Source organism: Staurois parvus, unplaced genomic scaffold (genome assembly GCF_062004578.1).
Source record: "Staurois parvus isolate SC_StPar_1 unplaced genomic scaffold, SC_StPar_1.0 ptg000387l, whole genome shotgun sequence".
NCBI lineage: Eukaryota > Metazoa > Chordata > Amphibia > Anura > Ranidae > Staurois > Staurois parvus.
Window position 1 is genome coordinate 848,741 of NW_028318183.1, and position 22,110 is coordinate 870,850.

The 22,110-nt window shown below is 39.9% G+C and overlaps 1 protein-coding gene and 1 long non-coding RNA gene across 2 annotated transcripts in view; one reads left to right on the forward strand and one right to left on the reverse strand.

Annotated features, from left to right (window-relative positions):
* Positions 1-22,110, reverse strand: part of XPO4 (exportin 4) — a 208,104-nt gene that overhangs the window by 101,534 nt on the left and 84,460 nt on the right. The window contains exons 5-7 of the mRNA XM_089685788.1: positions 19,923-20,039; positions 10,192-10,345; positions 2,510-2,622 (exon numbers count right to left, since the gene is read on the reverse strand). Of these exons, the coding sequence (XP_089541914.1) occupies positions 2,510-2,622; positions 10,192-10,345; positions 19,923-20,039 (384 nt within the window). The remainder of the gene's footprint in view (positions 1-2,509; positions 2,623-10,191; positions 10,346-19,922; positions 20,040-22,110) is intronic.
* On the forward strand, positions 1,176-21,934 carry LOC149455829 (uncharacterized). Its single transcript, XR_016314025.1, has 2 exons — positions 1,176-1,269; positions 20,225-21,934. It is a non-coding gene; the product is annotated as an uncharacterized LOC149455829 (long non-coding RNA).

A 22,110-nucleotide genomic window follows, 5' to 3' on the forward strand; every position in this document is an offset into this window, starting at 1 on the left:
ACTGCTAATAGAAGGTTTTCAACAACATTTTACATTTCAGCATACAGGTAACTATGTTAAGCCATTTAAGAGTTGCAGCGGAGTTTGGATATATAAATGTGGGGCTGTATAGGCAGGCCACTAGAGCTGTGAAATAGACTAAATGTGAATAGATGAACAGCAGCCTGGCAGGAGGTAGACTGGGGAACCCAGGAATAGAGATATTCAGCACATCTTCGAGATGTTAAAAAGTCAAATGGGTAATATAACAAACAGTTTTTTGTTTTCCATTGTCTAGAAAAATGTGTTTTGTCCAAATTTCTTTTAAGCCAAGATTTGATATTTACAGTATGAAAATTCATTATAATGGTTGCTGCCGAGTAAGTCTGCGTGTTAATTAACTTCACCAAGTGACACCTGAAATTATTGTGCTAGGTTAAAACTCAAATGGATTAGGTCTTAGATTTTTTTTTTATACCACCAATTCTGGAAAGTAGAGAAAAATGTTATGATACATACAAAGTTAAGTAGTTATATCTGCATAAATACACATACATAATTTACACTTTTATAATTACCAATAAAAAACACTTGATACCGAAAAACTCTCTTGAATTTTTATAATGAATAAACTGCCCATGGTAGACTGTAACTAGATTTTTAATTTAAAAATGCACCAAGGGTAGGCATAAAATGTAATATACAATTTTCTTTCTGGCTAAGCCAGGAAAGTCAACCTCAACATACAGTCGTATGTTCTCTTATCATAGAAGGTATATTTGTCACAGATTTCACATGGTTAAATAATTATGTGGAAAACATTTTACAGAATTTACCAAAGAAATTCTAAGTTACTTGACTGAAATTACAATAAATTATATTCCAGCCAATTTTTAGAGCAAAAACCAAACTAAATAAATTCAAATGCATGAAAGTGAGGCAAATCCTAACAAAGTAAAAGATGAACGATGAAAAAAATCCTGCAAGTCAGTATATAGCCAAATTAAGAACTCAATTGGTGTAAGGCAAGTCACTGTTGAAGATTAATTTCCAAAAGTTTCTATATAATTTCTCCTTCAAAATGCAAGCATATTTTACACAAAGTTTTAAATTATTTTTGCAAGTGTTTTCCAGAGATTAGCAACACCATGTACTAAAAATTAATTTTTTTTAAAACCCCACCCCTGGACATTTGTCAGCCTCCTTTAAGAAGGCAAAAAGAGGGGCCAGACCACTGGCATCGTACCTACAACACCCTGGCCAGAAGACAATGAGTACATAAAAACCACAGTGAGTACTGTGTATAATGAATATTTGTTTTTGGTGGAAATTTCTATACTAATCTTTTTGCTATTTTTTGGGTGAAAATGTACAATCAAAAAATTATGTTTAACAATCTTCAAAGACTCCTCCAATGGTCACAATGTAGCCAATGTAAACAGTTCTAAACAATTTACCAAAAGTCTTGATAATGTTATATTTATTCAAAAGAACCACTGTATATAATTTACCTTTAAACCACCGTACAATTACTTAATTAAAAAATATATTACGGATGAAAACATATGTGAACAGTGCCTTATATTCATGAACAAAAAAATGCTCAGGTAAGCTAGGCCAAAAAAGAAATATTATAAAAAACTTAAGACAGGTTTATACGAAACATTACAAAAACTCAAACAACTCAGTTCTTTTTAAAAGAGAAAAGAATATTCATTTTTAAGATATTAGTATTCTGCTATAACTTGTATTCTTTTCAACTGTAGTGTTTTCTTCTACATCTATTTCATGTAGTCTGTATAGTCATGTGTAGTCTATTGCTATTTTTTTTGACAAGTGTTACTTCTATTCCTTTTAGTGATAGAAAGGCCCATGTGTACTTAAACAGCACTGTACATTTATTTCTGTCTGATTGACTAAGGGATAGTACCTCCAAGCACACAGAAAAACATACATTTAACTTTTGTATAAACGCTTAAGAGTATGGTCTAAAGTGAGCAATTACTACAGACTTTTTTTTTTTTTCTTTAAGACAGGAAATTATACCACAGTGTTTTATCTTGCATTTCTCTCATTGTGTTGCTTTTTTTTTTTTTAAACATAGCTTGATTTAGCGCTTTTTAGCATATACAGAGTGAGTGTGTGTGTGTGTGTGTGTATATATATATATATATATATATATATATATATATATATATATGCTTTTTGAAGACATAATAACCGGTGAAAAAGTTAAAATAAACCAAAAAAAAAAACCACAAAATATAAAGAAAAAAAAAATCAAAATACAAGCTGTGTTTAAAAAGCTATTCCAAAACTCTACAAAGACTACCAAATATTGAAATAATGTCTCTGCGTACTCATGCCTACTGTAATAAAAATACATTTTAACGTATTTAAAAAAAAAAAAAAAGCGGAATTCAATTCATACTTCGGGTACTAAAAGACATGTCAGCTAGGCAAAATGGCACTCTCACTTAGCATAAATGTTCACACAAACATGCAACAGGCAAAGAAATCTAGGACTTACTGTGAAGAACAGCTCCATGACTCTACTGTCAAGAAGGGTTTCACGCCAGGACTCTGTTGGCTTCAGCATCACATTTTGGGAGGATTCAAACATAGCTATATAATGTCTGCCCAGTTATCTGGTGTCAAGGTCAACAATAACATTCCTGCAAGCCTTTAAAGAAGGGGGAAGAGAGAGAAAAAGTTCAGGAGCCTCAGCATCCATCAAAGAATACTGGAAACAAAGTTTAAGCCTCTTCACATACACCACATAATTCACACATGAGGCCAAGGAATAAACGTTATTAGACCCTGAAAAAGAAGAATGTTCATGGAATGCTAGATAACAGTTTGATCGTTACAATGTAGCATGCCTCGGCTGCACCATCACTTTGATAAGCAGAGGGCTAATGTGACAGGAGTAAGAGGGGAACAGCAGCCACAGAGAACAGGTGCTGCAACTTAGGCAACTTTTTTTTATAGTTTACCATTAATCTCCACTTAGAAAAGCAAAGGGGACAGCACATACAGAGTGGTGTGGGTTTCAGAAGAAAGTTAGTATTATTTGCTCAACTTTTAAATGGTTGGTGAAGAGAGGATAAGAAAGGAAGTAATATTTGTGTATTTATAGATGTGCTGGTAACAAGGGAATGACAGCCAAGGCATACCAATGAATGTAAAATTCAAGTGCTTGAGCTCCTAAAAACCCTATACAAGGTAATCTCTGTAGCCTACACAAGTAATGACAAGATCAGTCGTGAGACTTTAGTGTTGACACTACTTTAACCAATTTAGCTCCGGAAGATTTACCCCCCTTCGTAACCAGGCCAAGCTATACGACACTGCGTTACTTTGACTGACAATTGCAAGCTCATGCAACGCTGTACTTAAATTAAATTTATATCATTTTTTTCCCCACATGTAGAGCTCTTTGTGGGTGGTATTTGTTCACCTGCTTTTTTTTTTTTTTTAATTTTTGCGTTATAAATGAAAAAAGGTATAAATTACAAAAAAAAGTCTTCATAAATTCAAGCCAAAATGTATTCTGGTACAAATTTTTGGTAAAAATAATCCCAATAAGCGTTTTATGATTGGTTTGTGCTAAAGATATAGCGTCTACAAACTACGGTGCATGTTTGTATAGAGATAGATTTTATATATATAAACTTTTTTTTCTTATACTAGTAATGGCGGCCTACAGTGACTTAAAGCAGGACTGTGATATTGCGCAGTTCTATATTTTTAAATCTATGCATCAGGGTGAAGTAGATGGCTACAATTCTTTTTGATCCACAGAGCTCTTGTCCTGACTGAAAGCTGCAGTGCCAACACAGTTTATTCCCCTGCACTCCACTTTACAGTTAAAGTGGTTGTAAACCTTTACATATATACCTAGTGAAGTGACTGTCCTCAAGTGAAACACAGATTAAACAAATCCTCCAACTTAAGTTGTACCTGTTTACTAGCAGCATTCTCATCTCTACATCTGTTCAAAGTGCTGCATTTATAAAGCTTGTATGAGAGTTCAGTGAAAAGGGGGTGGAGAGCTGAAATTACACACTGCAGACTGAGGAGAGCTGACTGGGGGGGAAGAGGCACCCCCCTTCACATAGCTCACAGGAACAGACCTGAAGCTGTCAATCTGCTGGAGGTCCCTCCTCTGTCAACTTTTTTTCTTTTGGTGCCAGGAAAACTTGTCAGAAGTGATTTATGCAGATAAGAGACAGAAATTACATTTAGTGCTCCTAACTGACAGAATTGAAAGTACACACTATAGGGGGATATGCTTTCTTCATATTTCATGTCTGAGGTTTACAACCACTAAGGCAGCCAATGGTCCTGTAGGGCTGATAACCAATTTTGGATGGTTACAGGTGGTCAAGGTTTCGCTGCAATTTTCATATTGACTATCTCTATATCAAGAGCATTAAGTACAAAGTTCATTACACAGAATCTAGAATTCTTAAAAGTAGAATTCCAGGCAAACTAACTACTCTTTATAATGCTCCTTCCCTGCTCCTAAAAAGGAGGAAGAGAGAGTGCTCAACAATGATTGGTAATGCCTGGGAGCAGTGATGTCACTCATTGGCTCCTATGGCCCTCTCTTATCTTGGCACTCCCTCCTTTCCTCTGCAGCCCCCTGCTGACTGATACAGAGGAGCCAGATCATATGACCAGACTGCAGCAGCCTAAAAGAGGCAAGTATACAAAATATTTTCATCTTAGTTTTCATCAGCTGCATGTTTTCAGGGACGAAAACTAAACAAAAATAAAATTAGAATGAAGTCAATTGACAAAATCTATGCCAAAATTAGGGATGCACCAATACCATTTTTTGAGAGGCGAGTACCAATACTTTTGGTCAAGTACTTGGCGAAACAGCACCGTACTTTGCAGTGCAATTTGCATCCATACAAAATGTATGGATGCAAAATTGCACCACAAAGAATAACATGCAATTTGAACAGGAATGTGATTCCTGTCTAAATCTTATGCGGTTTCCCCACTGCTACTGTGTGAACCCAGACCTGTCATAGCTTAAATTCACACAGGAGCGCTGCTGGAAACCTCCCTGCACCAATCCCACACTGAGTGGAGAGTAGGACGTTGTGGGGGTGTATACCTTGGTGTCAGCCATTGGATGATAGAGGCAGATGCTCCGGATTTCTCAGTTTTAGGAAAGAAGAGAAAGCAGCCGCAATCCTCCAGATTCTCAGCTGGTCACAGTGCTGACCAATCAAAAGCCATATATCCCATGCTGTCATCCCTGCAAGATTATAGAAAGCCACGGGGATTTCAAATCCCCGTAGCTCTCTCTCAACTCCTACAGCTGAGAATCTGGAGCATTTGCCTCCATCCTCTGCCTGATAGGCAATACCAGTGTATACATCCTCACGCCATTCTCCCCCACACGCCATTCTCTCCCACCCTCCGCTCACTTGCTCAGCATGGTATCGGTGCAGAAAGGTTTCCTGCCCCACTCCTGTTTGACAAGCCTGGGTTCACACAGGAGCAGTGGGGAAATCGCATGCTATTCTTTGCAGTGCATATTGTGTCCATACATTTTGTACTGACGCAAATCGCACTGCAAAGTATCGGTTTGGGTCAAACGGAGCAAAAATGTGAGGGAGGGACATTTACTCACCTGAACTTCAGATTTTCTTGGAGCTCCAGCTATTTGTTAAAACCCCAGCCCCGACTATCGGCAAGCTGTATTGGCTGAGACAGACAGAGGCTCCCTCTGTCTGCTGCCTGAACGTTTTAGTCAGCTAAAATGTGACAATTCTTACACAGGTTAGTTGAAATAAAGGTAGGAAGAGGGAGGGAGCATTTTCAAATGTAGCTAGGTTTTGCCTGGAATTATACTTATAATTTTTTAAAGTATATCTAAACTTACAAAGAAAGATGCCATGTGCTGAAGCTTACTGGTCCTTACAGGTCCTGCAGAGGCCAAATTCGTTTATTTTTCCAAGAACATTTTTACCATGTACAGAAGATGCCTCATTTGTGTAAACTACTAAACCTATCCCCCCACCCCATGTAATAGAGATGCACAAAGAAAGCCATGTTTGAAATTCAGCCTCAGCAGCAACCACAGCAGGAAAAGGAAGCATTACCATTATAGGACATGAAGTATGTTACTCACAAGTGAAAATAAAGGAGAAAAGCCTGAAAAAAAGCAAACTATAATGTAATAAATGTTGGTTCTTGTGTTTGAATATGCTTTAAGAGAAGCATAGCATGTCAAAATGCTTGATCAACCTAAATCTTTAAGTAAAATTAAACAAAAAAAACAAAAAAGGTTTAGGTTCCTTCATCTTTTACACTTTCTGTCCACCCAATATTCTGCATCCTAAAAAAAAAAAAAAAAAAAAAAAAAAAAAAAAAAAAAACACTTTCTCCTGGGAACAGTTGGGGACTTGAGAGTTTATAAACATGCTAAGGTTGTGAAAAATCCTATACTTTTTGCTAAAAGAAAAGAAACTATTTTTATAATCCTGGAAAGGGGCAGTCTTACCTAGAAACTAACGGCTACCTTCCTTTGTATTGACTTACCTTCCAACTTAGGAATTAAAACAAACCTATTTGATAAGATTTGGGGTAAGTGGATTTCTAACCTCCTCGCATTGAGCTCTCTAAATCCAGGATACTAAAATTAGTATTTTATTGTTGATTACATTGTTTCCACATAGTGGACTAATGTAAAGTTTTGTACTGTAGTGCCCAGACCATCTATACATTCCTGATGTAGTTCATGCAATTTTCTGAGAATTGAGAGACACTGCACAGTTGATTGATTTTGTTCTCTTTTGGTTTTGTGTAAAAAACAAAAAAAAAACAAAAAAAAAGGTAAAATCCAAAAATAGATCTTTAAAAAATAAGGGCTTTTTTTTTTTTTTTTTTTTTTTTAAAGTTTTGCTACATTTTTCAGTCTATGGAGAACATAGAACAGATGATAATTTCTTGCAAGGCAACACAACCAGAAGAAAGTCTTGTTTTCCTGAAAAAATGAGTATTACTTTACTATTGTAGACAAATTATTAATGACAAATTTATTGAATAAACCAGCCCGTAGCAGAAATGTAAAATTTGCTCTGTTACAAAATGGTTGTATAGGTGGGACAACTTAAAGGATAAGTTCACATTTCCACAAAAAATATACATTACAAAAATGTGCATTTATTATTTTTTGTGTTAGGAGCCTGTAAAGAATTGCACCAGTGATCAGCATATAGCTGATGCCATGCAGGTCACCTGCACACGGTCAGTGTATCTGCCTGCACGTACATCCCGTACGGGCAAGACGATACTTTTTGACAGGAAGAATTAATGAACTACCATAGCACTCACAGCACCATGGTAGTTAATTGAGGACTATAAGCCAACAGCCGCTAATGCCGTTGGGACTTGTAGTCCATTAATTAATAGTACACTGTGAATGATGAATGCTGCGGCCATGTGGGTGGAACCCCACACGGCCGTGCTGTTTTTGAAAACTGACAGCTAGCATGGAGTTCTCCCCCCCCCGTACTTCTGTCACAGGGAGAGGGGCAGCAGCTGCAGGATCAGGAACATGTTCCACCCTAAAAACAGTGGAAAAATGCTCCCAAAGGTGAACTTATCCATTAAATAGTACTGAAGTACTCCTTTACAGAAGAATGGAACAAGAAAACATCATTAGAAATTTAAGCTTCAGTGTAAATGGAAACTAACAGAGATTTAGAACTTCGAAAATAACCAATTTTTAAATATATAATTATTCCAGGAATTAAGCTCACTATTTTCTGCATGAAGTAACAAAGATCTATCATCTTCGGATACCCCTATGACTACTGGTGGGGTGAATGTTGGTGGAAGAGAAGGGGTGGACGAGATCGCCTGTGCTAATGATGTACACAATTTCTATAACACAGCCCTGCTAATGTAGGCTGCCCAATCTTCACTTTAAAAGGAGCGTTCTGTTGGCTGAAACATTCCTATAGTGCATTGTCCTTTGCTCAACTACAATGAGGTCTGCCAAAAGGACTCCAAAGGATGCTTGAAACACAATAATATCAAAAGGGCTTTGCAGAGACAAAAGTAATACAATACCCAGATTTATTTATACTAGAGGTATGAAAGTCACATCTTATAAACATGTGACACAGGAGGGGGCCAAGCAAAGGCATCCTGTAATGACAATACTAGAACAATAATGCAGGTCATATGGAACACTGCACTCCACTCAAACTGGGTATTCACATAACCCTCCACAATTGCCTCAGTATATCACTAAATGTTGAAGGCATTTCTCATACACTTTCATCAGCCTGTACATTTATCTTGTGTCCTCGGACATCAAATCTTCACCTCTGTTATTGCTCCCCAAATAATACTGATAGATGAAAAAGAACGTGGAAACACAAAAGGACTGAATCAACTACTTTGCAAGCTTTCTACATTAGCTTTTTGTTTTACAGTAGTGTTACCAAGCAAAGCTGAACTCTGGTTTACTGTAAAATGTAACACTTTAGCAGCATCCCCTGCACTGCAAGGGTTAAATGTTCATTTAGTTTAGGCAGACAGAAATGGCACAATACGTATTCCTAGTTACCCAGCAGCCAATGCTCTTCTCCATTCTCAGACGCTCCCAGGATTCGGGTGGGTTCTTTGTGCCCTCACCTACAAAGCAGGACCATTGGTCCTGCACTGTAATTGATAACTTGGAAGAGCTGCAACCAGTCGAACAGCAAAAAGAAGGGACTCTGCAGGACCGGATAGAGGAACAGAAGGAAGCCTTCAGGAGTGAAGAATAAGGTAAGCATATCACCTTTTTACTCCCTAGACAAAACAGGCATTTACCTTTGCACTGATGGGAGGGGGCTTTGGTCATTGCAAGGTTCAATTTTATAGTTACCAGAGGACTGTTAAGTCCATAATGAATACTTTCACCACAATGAGGAATATTTAGAAGCAATTTGACTTTATTTTTTTTAATAAAATGAAAATTCTCAGAACAGATATCATTCAAATGCTGCCATTTTACGTAGTCACTAGCAACCATGGGCAAAAAACACCATTAATGCACAGGACCAAGCAGCTTCAAAACTACTATTACAGAACATAACATACAGCGATGTATATAAACATACAGAAGTTATACTAAACTACTTTCCCAAAATCCTCTATAAAATTTACTTTACTTATGTTTAAAGGTAGAAAAAGACTAACACAAGAACATCGATGTACATGTGACCAGAAATATAAATATTTTGGACAAAAAAAAAATTGTTTAGGTTCCATAATACTAGACAAAAAAAATGTTATCCATTATGTAATGCAGAATATTTTTTTTAATTCAGAATACTACCATTTCTCAAATACCAGTCGAATGCGTAATTCCCAGCTCCAGTAATTGACAAAGACCCGATTTTGTTCCTAAACATACTCGTAACAATGATTTGTGCAAATTAGTACCCTGTTTTGGATACTTGTAACTTGAAAGTAAAGGTTTTCTAAATAAAATGACTATGCTGCAAAAGCACGGACCTAATATTCTGTGTTCAACTGTATTATAATTGTACTGTCCCCCTTTATATTGTAAAGTTCTGTGCAAACTGTTGGCGCTATATAAATACTGTATAATATTATACTGACCCACCTACACAAAACCACAAAGTACAATAAAAAGCACACACTATATATATATATATATATATATATATATATATATATATATATTCCATATAGTCTCTACCTATATATCTCAATGTATACTGTAAATATTCTTTTGGATACAGTAGGACTAATCCACTTTTTTTTTTTTAAATATGTTTCTCATTAGGGCAATTCCCAAGACATTTGTAATAAAAAGATAAAAAGAAGTATCCTCAGTGGAAGATTTGCCCTATATTCCTGTTTTGTAGACAGCTAAAAATGTTGTATTTACCCTCACTTTCATAGTCACTGACAGTGATACTTAGGACTATTAACAGAGCATGATTCTCAATAAGTCATTGTACTTTAAAAACTGCTGATTAATGCAGTTTTCGCTTGTGAAAAAAATAGTTACACCATATACTATAGTTGTTCTTTTCAATTCAATGCAGACACCATTCAGAAATATATACAATGTCTAACATGTCATAATTTCACTTACAGGCAATAAAGACATTTCTCACACTAGTAGTGAGAGCCCTAAAAAAATACAAAGTAAAAGGATATAATTTGGAGGCAGAAAATTCCAGCTTAAAACTTGATTGGCTAGTGCAAGGTAGCGCTGGAATACAGAGGACATCTGTGCACTGAGGTTTTCCCGCCGGCTGAATTCTTGTAAAACTTCTATCGTTAACATGAAGATCCTGCGGAGATCCTCTTCCTGCAAAAGAGGAAAGCTCATTACTGTATTAGAAACCATCGAATTGTTATAAACTGTCAGCTCTCCCGATGTCATACTCTTGCCATTATCCTCTGAGGCTTTTAAGCCAAAAAAATGGATCAAGTGTCACACTGCAATAAATAATACCATCAAAAACTGAAAGACAAACTGAGATAATAAAAAAAAAAGTCAATATCAGAAGAAATAAATCTCACAATTTTCTATATTTTCTCAAAACAAAACAAGCAGCCCTGCACCCTAAGGTACATAGCGATGGGATAATGACATGTAAGCACCCCAACTAAACACTACAACATATAAAAGGTGAATCTTGAATGCCTCACAAAATCCGAAGTAAGAAAACATACATGAAACACAAATCATGAACAAACAGAGCGGGTAGCCTATAAACTATACAAGGATGTTCTAGCACTAATGAATGCACTGCTGTCTAATGTGGAAGCGGGACTCTACCTGTCAAACACAAGAGGGGCAGGGAGAAGACAGTGCAGCACCAATGGTGTAGTAAAACATGAATACTTTATTAACCACTTGACCTCCAGAAGGTTTTACCCCCTTCATGACCAGAGCATTTTTTGTTAATCTGCATTGTGTGTGTTTAACTGACAATTGCTGGGTCATATAACACTGTACCCAAATGAAATGTATATAATTTCTTTTCACACAACTATAGCCATCTTTTGGTGGTATTTAATCACAAGTGGGTTTTTTTTTATTTTGTGCTATATAAACAAAAATACTGAAAATTCAGGACACCCCACACACACACATTTTTCTTCGTTTCGGTTATACAATTTTGCAGTCTTTCTTCATAAAATTAAACACCCGTTCCAAAAAGTGAAAAGGATTAAAAGGTACATGAACTAGATATGTGCAGCTGCTGTTAATCAAACACCAACAGCATTATTAAACATGAAAATACCACTAAACAATGTTTGCAATTATTTCAAATGTGAGTCAAATATATAAAAAAAAGTGTCCAAATAAAGTCCCACTAATATGCTTGATGATCCATGTGCTTTCACCCACGTCTTCGTAAAATAAGTAACAAATGGTGCTCCAATTCCATTGTGCCACATCAAAATAATTCAGTTACCAGACCAATTTGACCACGTTCACCAGAAGGATTTTGACCCCTTGCTTACCAAAAAAAGTAAAAAAATGCTTGTGGCTGTAATCATCACTTGGGCCCAAACTGAAAAGCCCAGAACTCCTTGCAGCCAGGAATGGTATCCTCAAAGATGTCTCAAGCACCAGTACAGCCGGCTCCTTTTCACCTTTGTTTGGTCCCCAGGGCGGGACTTCCATTACATCACTTCCAGTTAGCTGACATGCACGTTGAAGAGCCAGCAGAGCTTCTTGGTCCATATTACTGTGTATGCTGTGTATTTTGTGACATGGTGTAAGTGCAATTTTAGAACTTTTTTTGTTTATCCAATAAAGTGTTTTTACACTATGGGAGGCGCGGTGAGAATGGAAGGACGTCATATGACGTCCTATCAGAACGAGAGAACCACCTTGCTCCCGTCATTGTACTATATGGCAGGTGGAAGGTGGTTAAAGGATAAGTTCACCTTTGGGAACATGTCACATGTTCCACCCGTTGTTAGGGTGTAACATGTATCATGTTTCCATAGCCACTGCCCGCCACCCCCCACCCCCTCTGACAGATAATATGAGAAGTCTCCCCATACGATCTGTCAAATTTGAAAACAGCATGGCCGTGCATTGCCCTGATGATCAGTGTCACCTGTCAGTGCCCATCAATGCCACATCAGTGCCTACCACTGCCACCCGTCCACGTCGCTCATATGTGAGTGCTGCCCCTCAGTGCCCATCAGTGATGCCTGTCAATGCCCACAAGTGTCACCTATCAGTGCCCATCACTGCACCCTCATTAGTGCACTTCATTGAACAAAAGAAATTAGTCATTTACAAAATTTTATAACAGAAACTAAGAAATTTTTTTTCCCCAAAATTTTTAGTCTTTTTTAGCAAAAAATAAAAACTCCAGTGGTAATTAAATACCACCAAAAGAAAGCTCTGTCTCAAAAAAAAAAAAATTTTGTTTGGGTACAGTGTTGCATGACCGTTCAATTGTAATTCAAAGTGCGACAACGCTGAAAGCTGAAAATTGGACTGGGCAGGAAGGGGGTAAGAGTGCCCGGTAGGCAAGTAGTTAAACAATCTAACAAGGAAAAGTGGGAAAAATATGGCAAAAATAAGTGGATTACAATAAATGTTTGGAGGTTGAGAGTTCCGCCAAAGCAGGTGTGAAGAGCTTCTATTAATGGCCTTTGGGCTTGTGTCAAAGGTATCAGTTTGACACACTTCTGAGATCATCTGAACTCAATAGCAGGTGCATCTGACTTGCAGCCGACCCCGATTTGACCTGCTTCAAGCAGGGTTTGTATTCCCATAAACTTTTTATAGGCAAGTCCTTTCCCAGTTCATACTTTGGGAGATTTCCTCTAAATTCCTGTTGCATCTCTGGAATAGAAGTGAAAGGAAATTTCCCCAATGGTATAAAGACAGCAATAAACACCCCCTGCAAGGTTCAACTATTCCCTTCTCTATCCAAAAATTGAGAGTTTTTGGATATTTTGGATATACATCATCTTTAATATTTTACTAGACAAGTTATACCCAAATAAGCTCTGCTTGCCTTGGATGACAGACTATTAATGATCTTTTACAATGCCTTATAAAATAAATCTACACATGTACATACATTCTCCCACCGTCCATGCACCTGCTGTACTGAATTATTATAATTAACACGACTAGAACATGAGCATAGAACATGTCTTAACCAGCAGGGGATACCGTATTCTCTTGTTTCTTAAATATTCTGGATACCAGCCCCCTAAGAACAAATATGCCATGTCTGTATTGTCTTTCTTCAGATAAGTAATTGGCTATGGCCTAACCCCCTGCCTCTAGGTACACTGTCCTCTAACCCTTTAATAAGTGTGGTATTCTTGACGCTCCTCCAGACATAAAGCTCCCTTGTTCTCCAAGGACAGTTTTATGGTGTCAAGCACTTCTCAAGAGCAGAACAATGCATCCAAGACAAGCTGGCCATCTGCAACCGGAAAAATAGTTGAAGCGATAGTTTTGGCTAGTGGCCAACGTTATTTTAAGGCAGTCATTGTTAGGCAGAATGTGTTGGCTCTCTGTGTGCAGCAAAGTAGTGCCACACCAGTGAAAATAGCAGCCTGACAACACCAGGATCGGGTGTCGCGGAAAAGAAACAGAAATACTGGGCAGACAGATACATTTCTCAGAAGTCATTCCTTGAAAACAAAAGATCCAACTACTGTACCTTTCATCTCTTGTGCCAATGGTCTAGCTGTCACAATAGAAAAGTAACATATAGGACTAAGCAATGAACATTACATAAAGAGTGACATCAAATTGTGCGATTTATTTTTATTTTAAACTTCCACTTCTTTGTACAAAGCTAAAGCAACCTTTTGTTTTTCAATTTAGATATTTAGATTTCCTTGCTACAAAATTATAAATTTATGTGAACTAATTTCCTAATCAGTTTAGATATCTTAGAAAAGGGTGAATGCAAATTATTATCACCTTTACCCAAATGTAATTCACCAATTTTAACCTTTCACTGCCACTAACAGTCTGATCACACCAGAAGGAAAAGTGGGAAACATGCATTTCCCAAACCACCTAGGAGCACCCTACATTTGGTAGACACACACAGGTACCATTATAGTTAATGGCACCCCCAAATGCATCTAACAAATGCAGTGCATTTGCAGCCATCAAACCACATGGTACTCCACACTTTTGCACATTCCATGCATTTGGCAGCCCATTAGAAAAATTAATGGGGTGTCAAAACAGAACGCGTAAAAACGTGTGTTCTGGGGTGAACCAGTCCTAAGGGAAACAGTGGAAGAGAACTTCTTGTAGCAGGCCAGATTTGTAACCCTTATTCCAACTGCATTTTCCAAGCATGTAAACACTTGATCACTTCAAAAAAAAAAAAAAAGTGCTAATACCAAGCGTAGTGAGGTTCTAGGTAATATGTAGATAACCACAGTATTGGCAACTCCAACAACTCATCTGACCAGCAATGAGAAAGGAGCACAAAACAAATAAAGAAGAGCTCCCAACCCTGTGGAGGTCAATAGAGTCACAAGTCCAGGAACAGGTAAAATCAAAATTCACTTTAATGTTTGGTTAAAAAGCATGAGAAGTAGGAATGCCCAGATTAATACATCACCAAGCCAGTGGAGAGGAGAAACACATATTCCCAGAAGCTGCAAGATGACACATGATCCTGGACTCAACAGTAGGTTGCTCACCCCAGGAGCCTCTGGACAGTGGGAAGGGTACAGTTTCAAGAAAAAGTATGTGAACCCCTTGGGATTACGTGGAGTTTTGCATGAATTGGGCATAAAATGTGCTCTGAACATCATCTAAGTCACAACAATAGAAGAACACAGTCTGCTGAACATAATACTACACAAACATTAGATGTTGCCATGGTTTAATTGCACATAACATGTAAACATTCACAGTGCAGGGAGGAAAAAGTATGTGAACCTTTGGACTTAACTGGTTGACCCTCCTTTGGCAGCAATAACCTCAACCAAACGTTTCCTGTAGTTGCAGATCAGACCTGCACAACGATCTGGAGTAATTTTGGACCACTCCTCTTCACAAAACTGTTTCAGTGTAGCAATATTCTTGGGATGTCTGGTGTGAATCACTCTTAAGGTCATGCCACAGCATTTCAATCGGGTTGAAGTCAGGACTTGAATTACTTGTATGCTTTGGGTCATTGTCCTGTTGCATCACCCATCCTCTGCGGAGCTTCAGTTGGCGGACAGATGGTCGTACGTTTTCCTGCAAAATGTCTTGATAAACTCTGGAATTCATTTTCCCATCAATGACAACAATCCGTCCAGGCCCTGAGGCAGCAAAGCAGCCCCAAACCATGATGCTCCCTCCACCATGTTTTACAGTGGGGATGAGGTTTTGATGTCGGTGTGCTGTGCCTTTTTTTCTCCACACATAGTGTTGTGTGTTCTTCCCAAACAGCTCAATCTTGGTTTCATCTGTCCACAGTATATTTTGCCAGTAGTGCTGTGGAACATCCAGGTGCTCTTTTGCAAACTTCAAACGTGCTGCAATATTCTTTTTGGACAGCAATGGCTTCCTCCGTGGTGTCCTCCCATGTACTCCATTCTTGTTTAATGTTTTCCTTATTGTAGATGTGTCAACAAAAATGTTAGCATGTGCCAGAGATTTCTGTAGGTCTTTAGCTGACACTGTGGGATTCTTCTTTACCTCATGCAGCATTCTGCGCTGTGCTCTTGCAGTCATTTTTACAGGAAGACCACGCCTAGGGAGAGTAGCAACAGTGCTAAACTTTCTCCATTTGTAGACAGTCTGTCTTACCGTGGACACATGAACATCAAGGCTTTTGGAGATACTTTTGTAACCCTTTCCAGCTTCATGCAAGTCAACAATTCTTGATCGTAGGTCTTCTGAGAGCTCTTTTCTGCGAAGCATGGTTCACATCAGACAGTGCTTCTTGAAACCAGTAAACCCAAAACAGGTTTGTGTTTAAGGCAGGACAGCTGTCAGCAACACGTCCAATATAATCACACTGATTGGAGTCAAGGTTGGCTTACTCCTAGCTCCAATTAGCTCTGGGAGAAGTCATTAAGCTAAGGCCTCACATACTTTTCCTCCCTGCACTGTGAATTTTTACGCGTTATGTGCAATTAAACTATGGCAACATCTAATGTTTGTGTAGTATTATGTTCAGCAGACTGTGTTCTTCTATTGTTGTGACTTAGATGATGTTCAGAGCACATTTTATGCCCAATTCATTCAAAACTCCACGTAATCCCAAGGGGTTCACATACTTTTTCTTGCAACTGTATGTGGATGGCAGCCGCCAGGATCACCAAGATGGCGTGTTTGCGCACTCCTACGTTTCATGCTTTTTAACCTAACATTAAAGTGAATTTCGATTTTAACTGTTCCTGGGCTTATGGCTTTATTGACTTCCACAGGGTTGGGAAAGCTCCTTTATTTGTTATTTTGTGCTTGATAGCTTCAGGAAACCTAAATATTTTTTCACATAGAACCCCACCCTCTGCATTTTACTAAATTAATGTAATCAGCAGATAAAAAGCTGCTGGTTTAATCCGGTGCTTGTGTCACTCCCTGTGATGGACAGCAGAAATATTTTCTTTTTTGTTGTTGTTTTGTTAACAGGTGTGGCCAACAGTCAGCTTGTATGCTTTGTTTATAATTTGAAGTTCCTGTGCCCCTCACAGGGTGGGAGGTGAGAGTTGTCCCAGCAGGGAGCGCAGATAGCATGGTTTCCTGGGGCTGTGAAAAGCCAGACGTGTCGGCACCAGGGACTTGAGGCTTGGGGGAAATGGAAAGGACCTTGTGGGGAGAAGGACTCTTAGAATGGGAGAGCTTGAGTCAGGATGGACAGAGCCACTCATGGCTGAGACCTAACTAGGAGATGCATTGAACTGTGGTTTGCTTTGGGCACTGCTGGAACTTGTGGTCCTATATTGCCTGTGTAGACTTGAACCTGCGGCCAAGACACATAGCCCTCTGAAGACCCGTGAGGAGTTGGTGCCTATCTGCCTAGACTTCCTCTGCTGAGGCTACTGCTGGCTGGTGAGTCCCTGGATTGCTACCATGTGAACTGCCCTCTGCTGAGTGCCCAGACCTCCTGCCTGCCAGAGTTGCCCTATGCTGAGTGCCTGGACCTCCTGCCTTCTGCTGTGCCCCTCTGCTAAGTGCCCGGACCTCCTGCCTCTGCTAAGTGCCCGGACCTCCTGCCCTCTGCTAAGTGCCCCTCTGCTGAGTACCCGGACCTCCTGCCTTCTGCTGGGGCCTTTGCCGAGTGCCCGGACATCCTGCCTTCTGTTGTGCCCCTCTGCTGAGTGCCCGGACATCCTGCCTTCTGCTGTGCCCCTCTGCTGAGTGCCCGCCTGAACTACCCTTCTGCTCTGTGCCTGGACTAACTCATTGCCCGCCTGAACTGTCCCTCTGCTGTGTGCCTGGACTTACCCATTGTCCTCCTAAACTGCCCCTTTGCTGTGTGCCTGGACTTACCCATTGTCCGCCTGAACTGCCCCTCTGCTGTGTGCCTGGACTAACTCGTTGCCCGCCTGAACTGTCCCTCTGCTGTGTGCCTGGACTTACCCGTTGCCCGCCTGAACTGCCCCTCTGCTGTGTGCCTGGACTTACCCATTGTCCGCCTGAACTGCCCCTCGGCTGGGTGTTTGGACTTACCCATTGTCTGCCTGAACTGCCCCCTTCTGTGTGCCCCGGACTTAACCCTTGCTATACTGGTCAAGTGCCCCAAATCACTCAAAAACCTTGTGTGCCCACTGCTCTCCGTGTGTGTTCTGTCCCACCCACACCTCCGTCACAGTCCCCAGTACAGCTTTGTGAATGTGATCAGGAAACTACATGGCTGCTGCATCCACAAAGTTAACAGTGGACTTTTTTTCCTGTTTAATGTCCCCTTGTCACGTACCTGATAGGAGAATGAATTGACGAGGTCAGCCTCACTTGTGTCACTAGCCCTGACACCACTGGAAGTGGAACAGAGGGTGCCGAGGGACCAGGGGAACAAGACTGCCAGCAGGCGTTGCTTGAAGAGCTGGTAGCTGGAGTCCTGAAGAGGCTGGCGAACCACCGGTTCAGGAATGGTAGCAATGTATCCTTATGGGATGTTGGGGGTGCAGCACTTCCTTTGTTGCTCTAAAGAATTCTTTGCACCTGCTCAGCTGACTTCTAGCTGAGGAACTGGCAGCAATACCACCACTGACATACTGCCATCACTACCACAACATGCTGAGCAGTTAGGCCAAATAGGGTGAAGAAAGCCTAGAGCAAGGTTACAAAATGGTTATCTGTTGGGTCCCTCAAAGTTGAAAACGTCTTCAACCACAACTGAGAGTTGCTTAATGAGGCACAAAATAGCTTGATCAACCTCCAGAACAACCTATTTCTTACAGAAGTCTTTGTCAGTAACATACGTCTGCGATTACAGCCCTCATAAAAAACATCCTTAACTAAGGCACATACAGGGAACATAGTATGGTGCTTCTTCTGGCTCCTACACCCCATACTGGTCATCTTAGGGCCCTGTAGGGGCAGCAGAGTCCAGTTTGACACATCTGTGAACTTACATCATAATGGCGTTTTCAAAAGAGGAATTATTCGAGTCAGTGGATGAATCCTGTTGCGGTACGCCCTCCCAGCCGCCTTGGATGATCTTTTTTAAAGGTAGCCATTTCTAAGGGAGGACATTGGAGGAGAAAACTCTTTTTTACTTAAGCAAAAGGAATGTTGTAACACAGGAGGATGCCGCCACCACCCCGAATACTGTCTTGTACCTATCCACAAGATGGGTAGGCAAGATAGAAGCTGGAAATTACAGGCCAATGAGTTTAACATCTGTTGTGTTCAAGTTAATGGAATCACTCCTAAAAAGTCTGCGACTTGGCAGGAACTTGCTCTGAATACTGCTAGCAGCTGGTGTGTTAGCAAAAGCAAGCCTTGACTGGCAGTGCACTCAATCTGAGGTCAGTCATGGCGAGCTACGGGCTGGAGAAAACATACCAGCGGGCCCTGATGTGGCCCACAGGCCAGACTTTGGAGACCCCTGGTCTAGAGGAAAGAAGGGAAAGGGGGAACATGACTGAAACCTTTGAACACATCAAGGGGGTGAAAAAGATTCAGGAGGGCAGTATTTTCAATCTCAAAGTATTTTACCGAAAGAGTAGTTGGCACTTACTCTTCCAGCAGAGGTAGTGAGTTAGTCAACAGTAAGTGGATGCTTGGGACAAACAGATCTATACTCAGACAAAAAAGTTACCCAAAAAAAAAAAAAAAAAAAGGATTAAAAAAAAAAAAAAATGAATAAAAAAAATAAAATAAAATCGGGCAGACGAAGAACCGATTGGTCTTTTTTCTACTGTCACCCCTCTAGGTTTCTAAGACTAACAGGGGAGACAATTCCCTTCCTGGATACCCCTACAGGCAAAAGAAAAATGACTTGAGATGGTAGGCAGCAACCATACCTAGGTCAAACTACCTTTATCCTCTGCGCTATATCTTTCCTCCTTTGCAAAGTGGTACTCACAGATTTTAAGTTCAAAACCACCTACACAGTGCCCACTCCACTAAAGGGAGTAAGTGTGGTGGGTGAAACGCATTAGCTGGAGGTCAAGGGTGGAGTGTCTGCAACTGCTTCAACAAACAGAAGACCAGCTTTACTACTTTTGTATGTAAAACTAATTTCATATATAACTATGTCTAGTTTTCCCCAATGAAAGAAATCTTGTCCATTCCAATGCTACACTAGTAAAATTTCTCATAATTATCTTACACAGTTCAAAATGCATTGATAGTCTATCTCTGCTTGTCACATTTAGATAGTGGTTCCATGACATTACAGTATACATGTGCAATCTACAATTTATGTTTCATTGTACAAAATCTTCGTACATTTACATCCCCAAACTTCAGAAAATCTCACCTGGAATATTCTTTTGCAGTTCCCATGAAATTCCATACTGAGGCCAATATTACTCGTTTTACTGGAACTTGAAAACTCTATAAGTAGTGCAGTTAATATGGAACAAGCCAATGTTTGCTGTGGAGAGAAAATAAAAAAACAAAGCACTGTTAACTTAGTATTGTATTATTATGTTTCTGTTAGTGTAATAACCAACAATACAGAGGAACAGCTGTTAAGTTTGGATTCAAAACTGTTAACTTAGCTCATTAATTAGGAGAGATCATATGAAAACTATGTTCTCACAAGCATTTTTTTAACAGGCATGAAGAATAGATTCACGCTTTCCAACTACAGATGCCAAGGAATAATTATACGGTCACAGAAGAAAAACTCAACATTATGCAAATCAGCCTTTCATGCGTTGTACTTTTCCCCTGAAATTTGGCTTGCATGTACAATATTGCACTTACGCAGCCTGAAATGCAACGGATGCAACAATCAGGCCATCGAGGAATTAAGAGCAGTCTCCTCACACAATGGTGGATTTACTAAAACTTGGGTACACAGAATCTAGTGCAGCCTTGCATGTCCCTGCTTGATCCCTTCGACCACTTTACTGCATATCTTATTTCTGGTAAAACTTTAACTCCTTGCTCTTCCACTTCTTGAACTTCCTATTTAAGCCAAGTTTGTGCCTTTTTTGTTTGTCAGATTTTTTTTGCTCTTCTCCAGCCAATATCTTGATCCTTACACTCCTGCTGCCATCCAATCCATGTGTTGACATCCTCTGGCTTGTTACTCGACTACGCTTACGCTTGATCCCAACCTGCAACCACTTGTCACTGACCTTTGGCCTTTTTAGTGACTACACTTCTGCTTGATCCCCACCTGCTACCTCACCCTGGCTTGCTAACCTCCTGGTGGGACGATCCAGAGGACCACGGCCTGGCACTAGTACACAGCGTAACCCATTTCCACCATCAAGAGCTCTGATGAAGACCAGTTAGCGCCTAAACTCTGTGCCTCGGGTGAGTCCACTTCACTCGCCAGGGGAAACTGTTAGTGTATTTATCCTGTTGGTTTCTGTGTGAGCCTTCCCACTGCTATAGCCACTGGCTCCTGAGTCAAACCCGACCATGACAGAATAATCTGGAGCAAACATGGAAAGATAATTTTTCCAAACTGGAATGTGTGTTGAAAGGGCAACTGAAGAAATCCATGCTCTGCAGATCTAATTGTCGGACTTGCGTTCCTGAGATGATTCCAAAGCATATATGCCTCTACCACTAAAACTTTATTTTAGACCGCCATTATTACAGAGTTTTCCTTAACCAATATTGTATAGATTTAGAGATGCAACCTGCTGCATTTTCTTCTGTTATGTTTATCAGCCATCTAACTGAGGAAGCTCTAGCTTGGGTCTCTCGTTATATTCAATAGGACAGGGGAATTCTGAATAATTCCGAGTCTCATGACCGCAATCAGTCAAGTTTTTGATGATCCTAACTGCTGCGCTACTGCCAAAGCAAAGTTGCATAGTCTATGGCTCAGTTGCGGAGTACACAGCTGAACTCCAATATTTGATCTCAAATATCACTTGGAACCCAGCATCGCAAAAAAGCCAGTTAAGCCAAGGGCTCACTAAAGAGAAAATACGAGCTTGCCAGAGAACTCCCATGATCAAGGCTTTCATCCAATTATGTATTCAAATTGATCATAGACTTAGAGAGAGGAGGAAGGAGAGACTGTGAAAGTTTGGAAGTAATCGTGGCATGTGTGTTCCCTGCTAGTCAGTTTGTTCAGAAGGAAACAAAAGCTTCTACGGATTCTAACACTCTCAAATCTATTCAGGTTTGTGCTATTAAAGATCAATTTCTACTCAGGGGAAAGAGAAGATGTTCAGAGAACTTATGTCTATATTGTGAGGACCCTGGGCATTATGCTGTTAATTCTCCACAGTTACCTGTAAAATAAAAAAAATTTCTGTGACCGATGTTATAGTGCCTGAACGAATAAAAGCAATTACTTGGTCCAGTGTTTCTCAACCTTTTTCCAATCGAGAAAGCCTGTTCACCTGTGAGGTTGGAGGGGGGTAAAACCACGCAATTGAGCTGCTTTTACCACCCCCAACTGCTTCCCTTTTGGCTGCTGTTGCCACAGCTGGAAGTATACTTCCAGGTGAATGGGGTTGAACTACAACCACCCC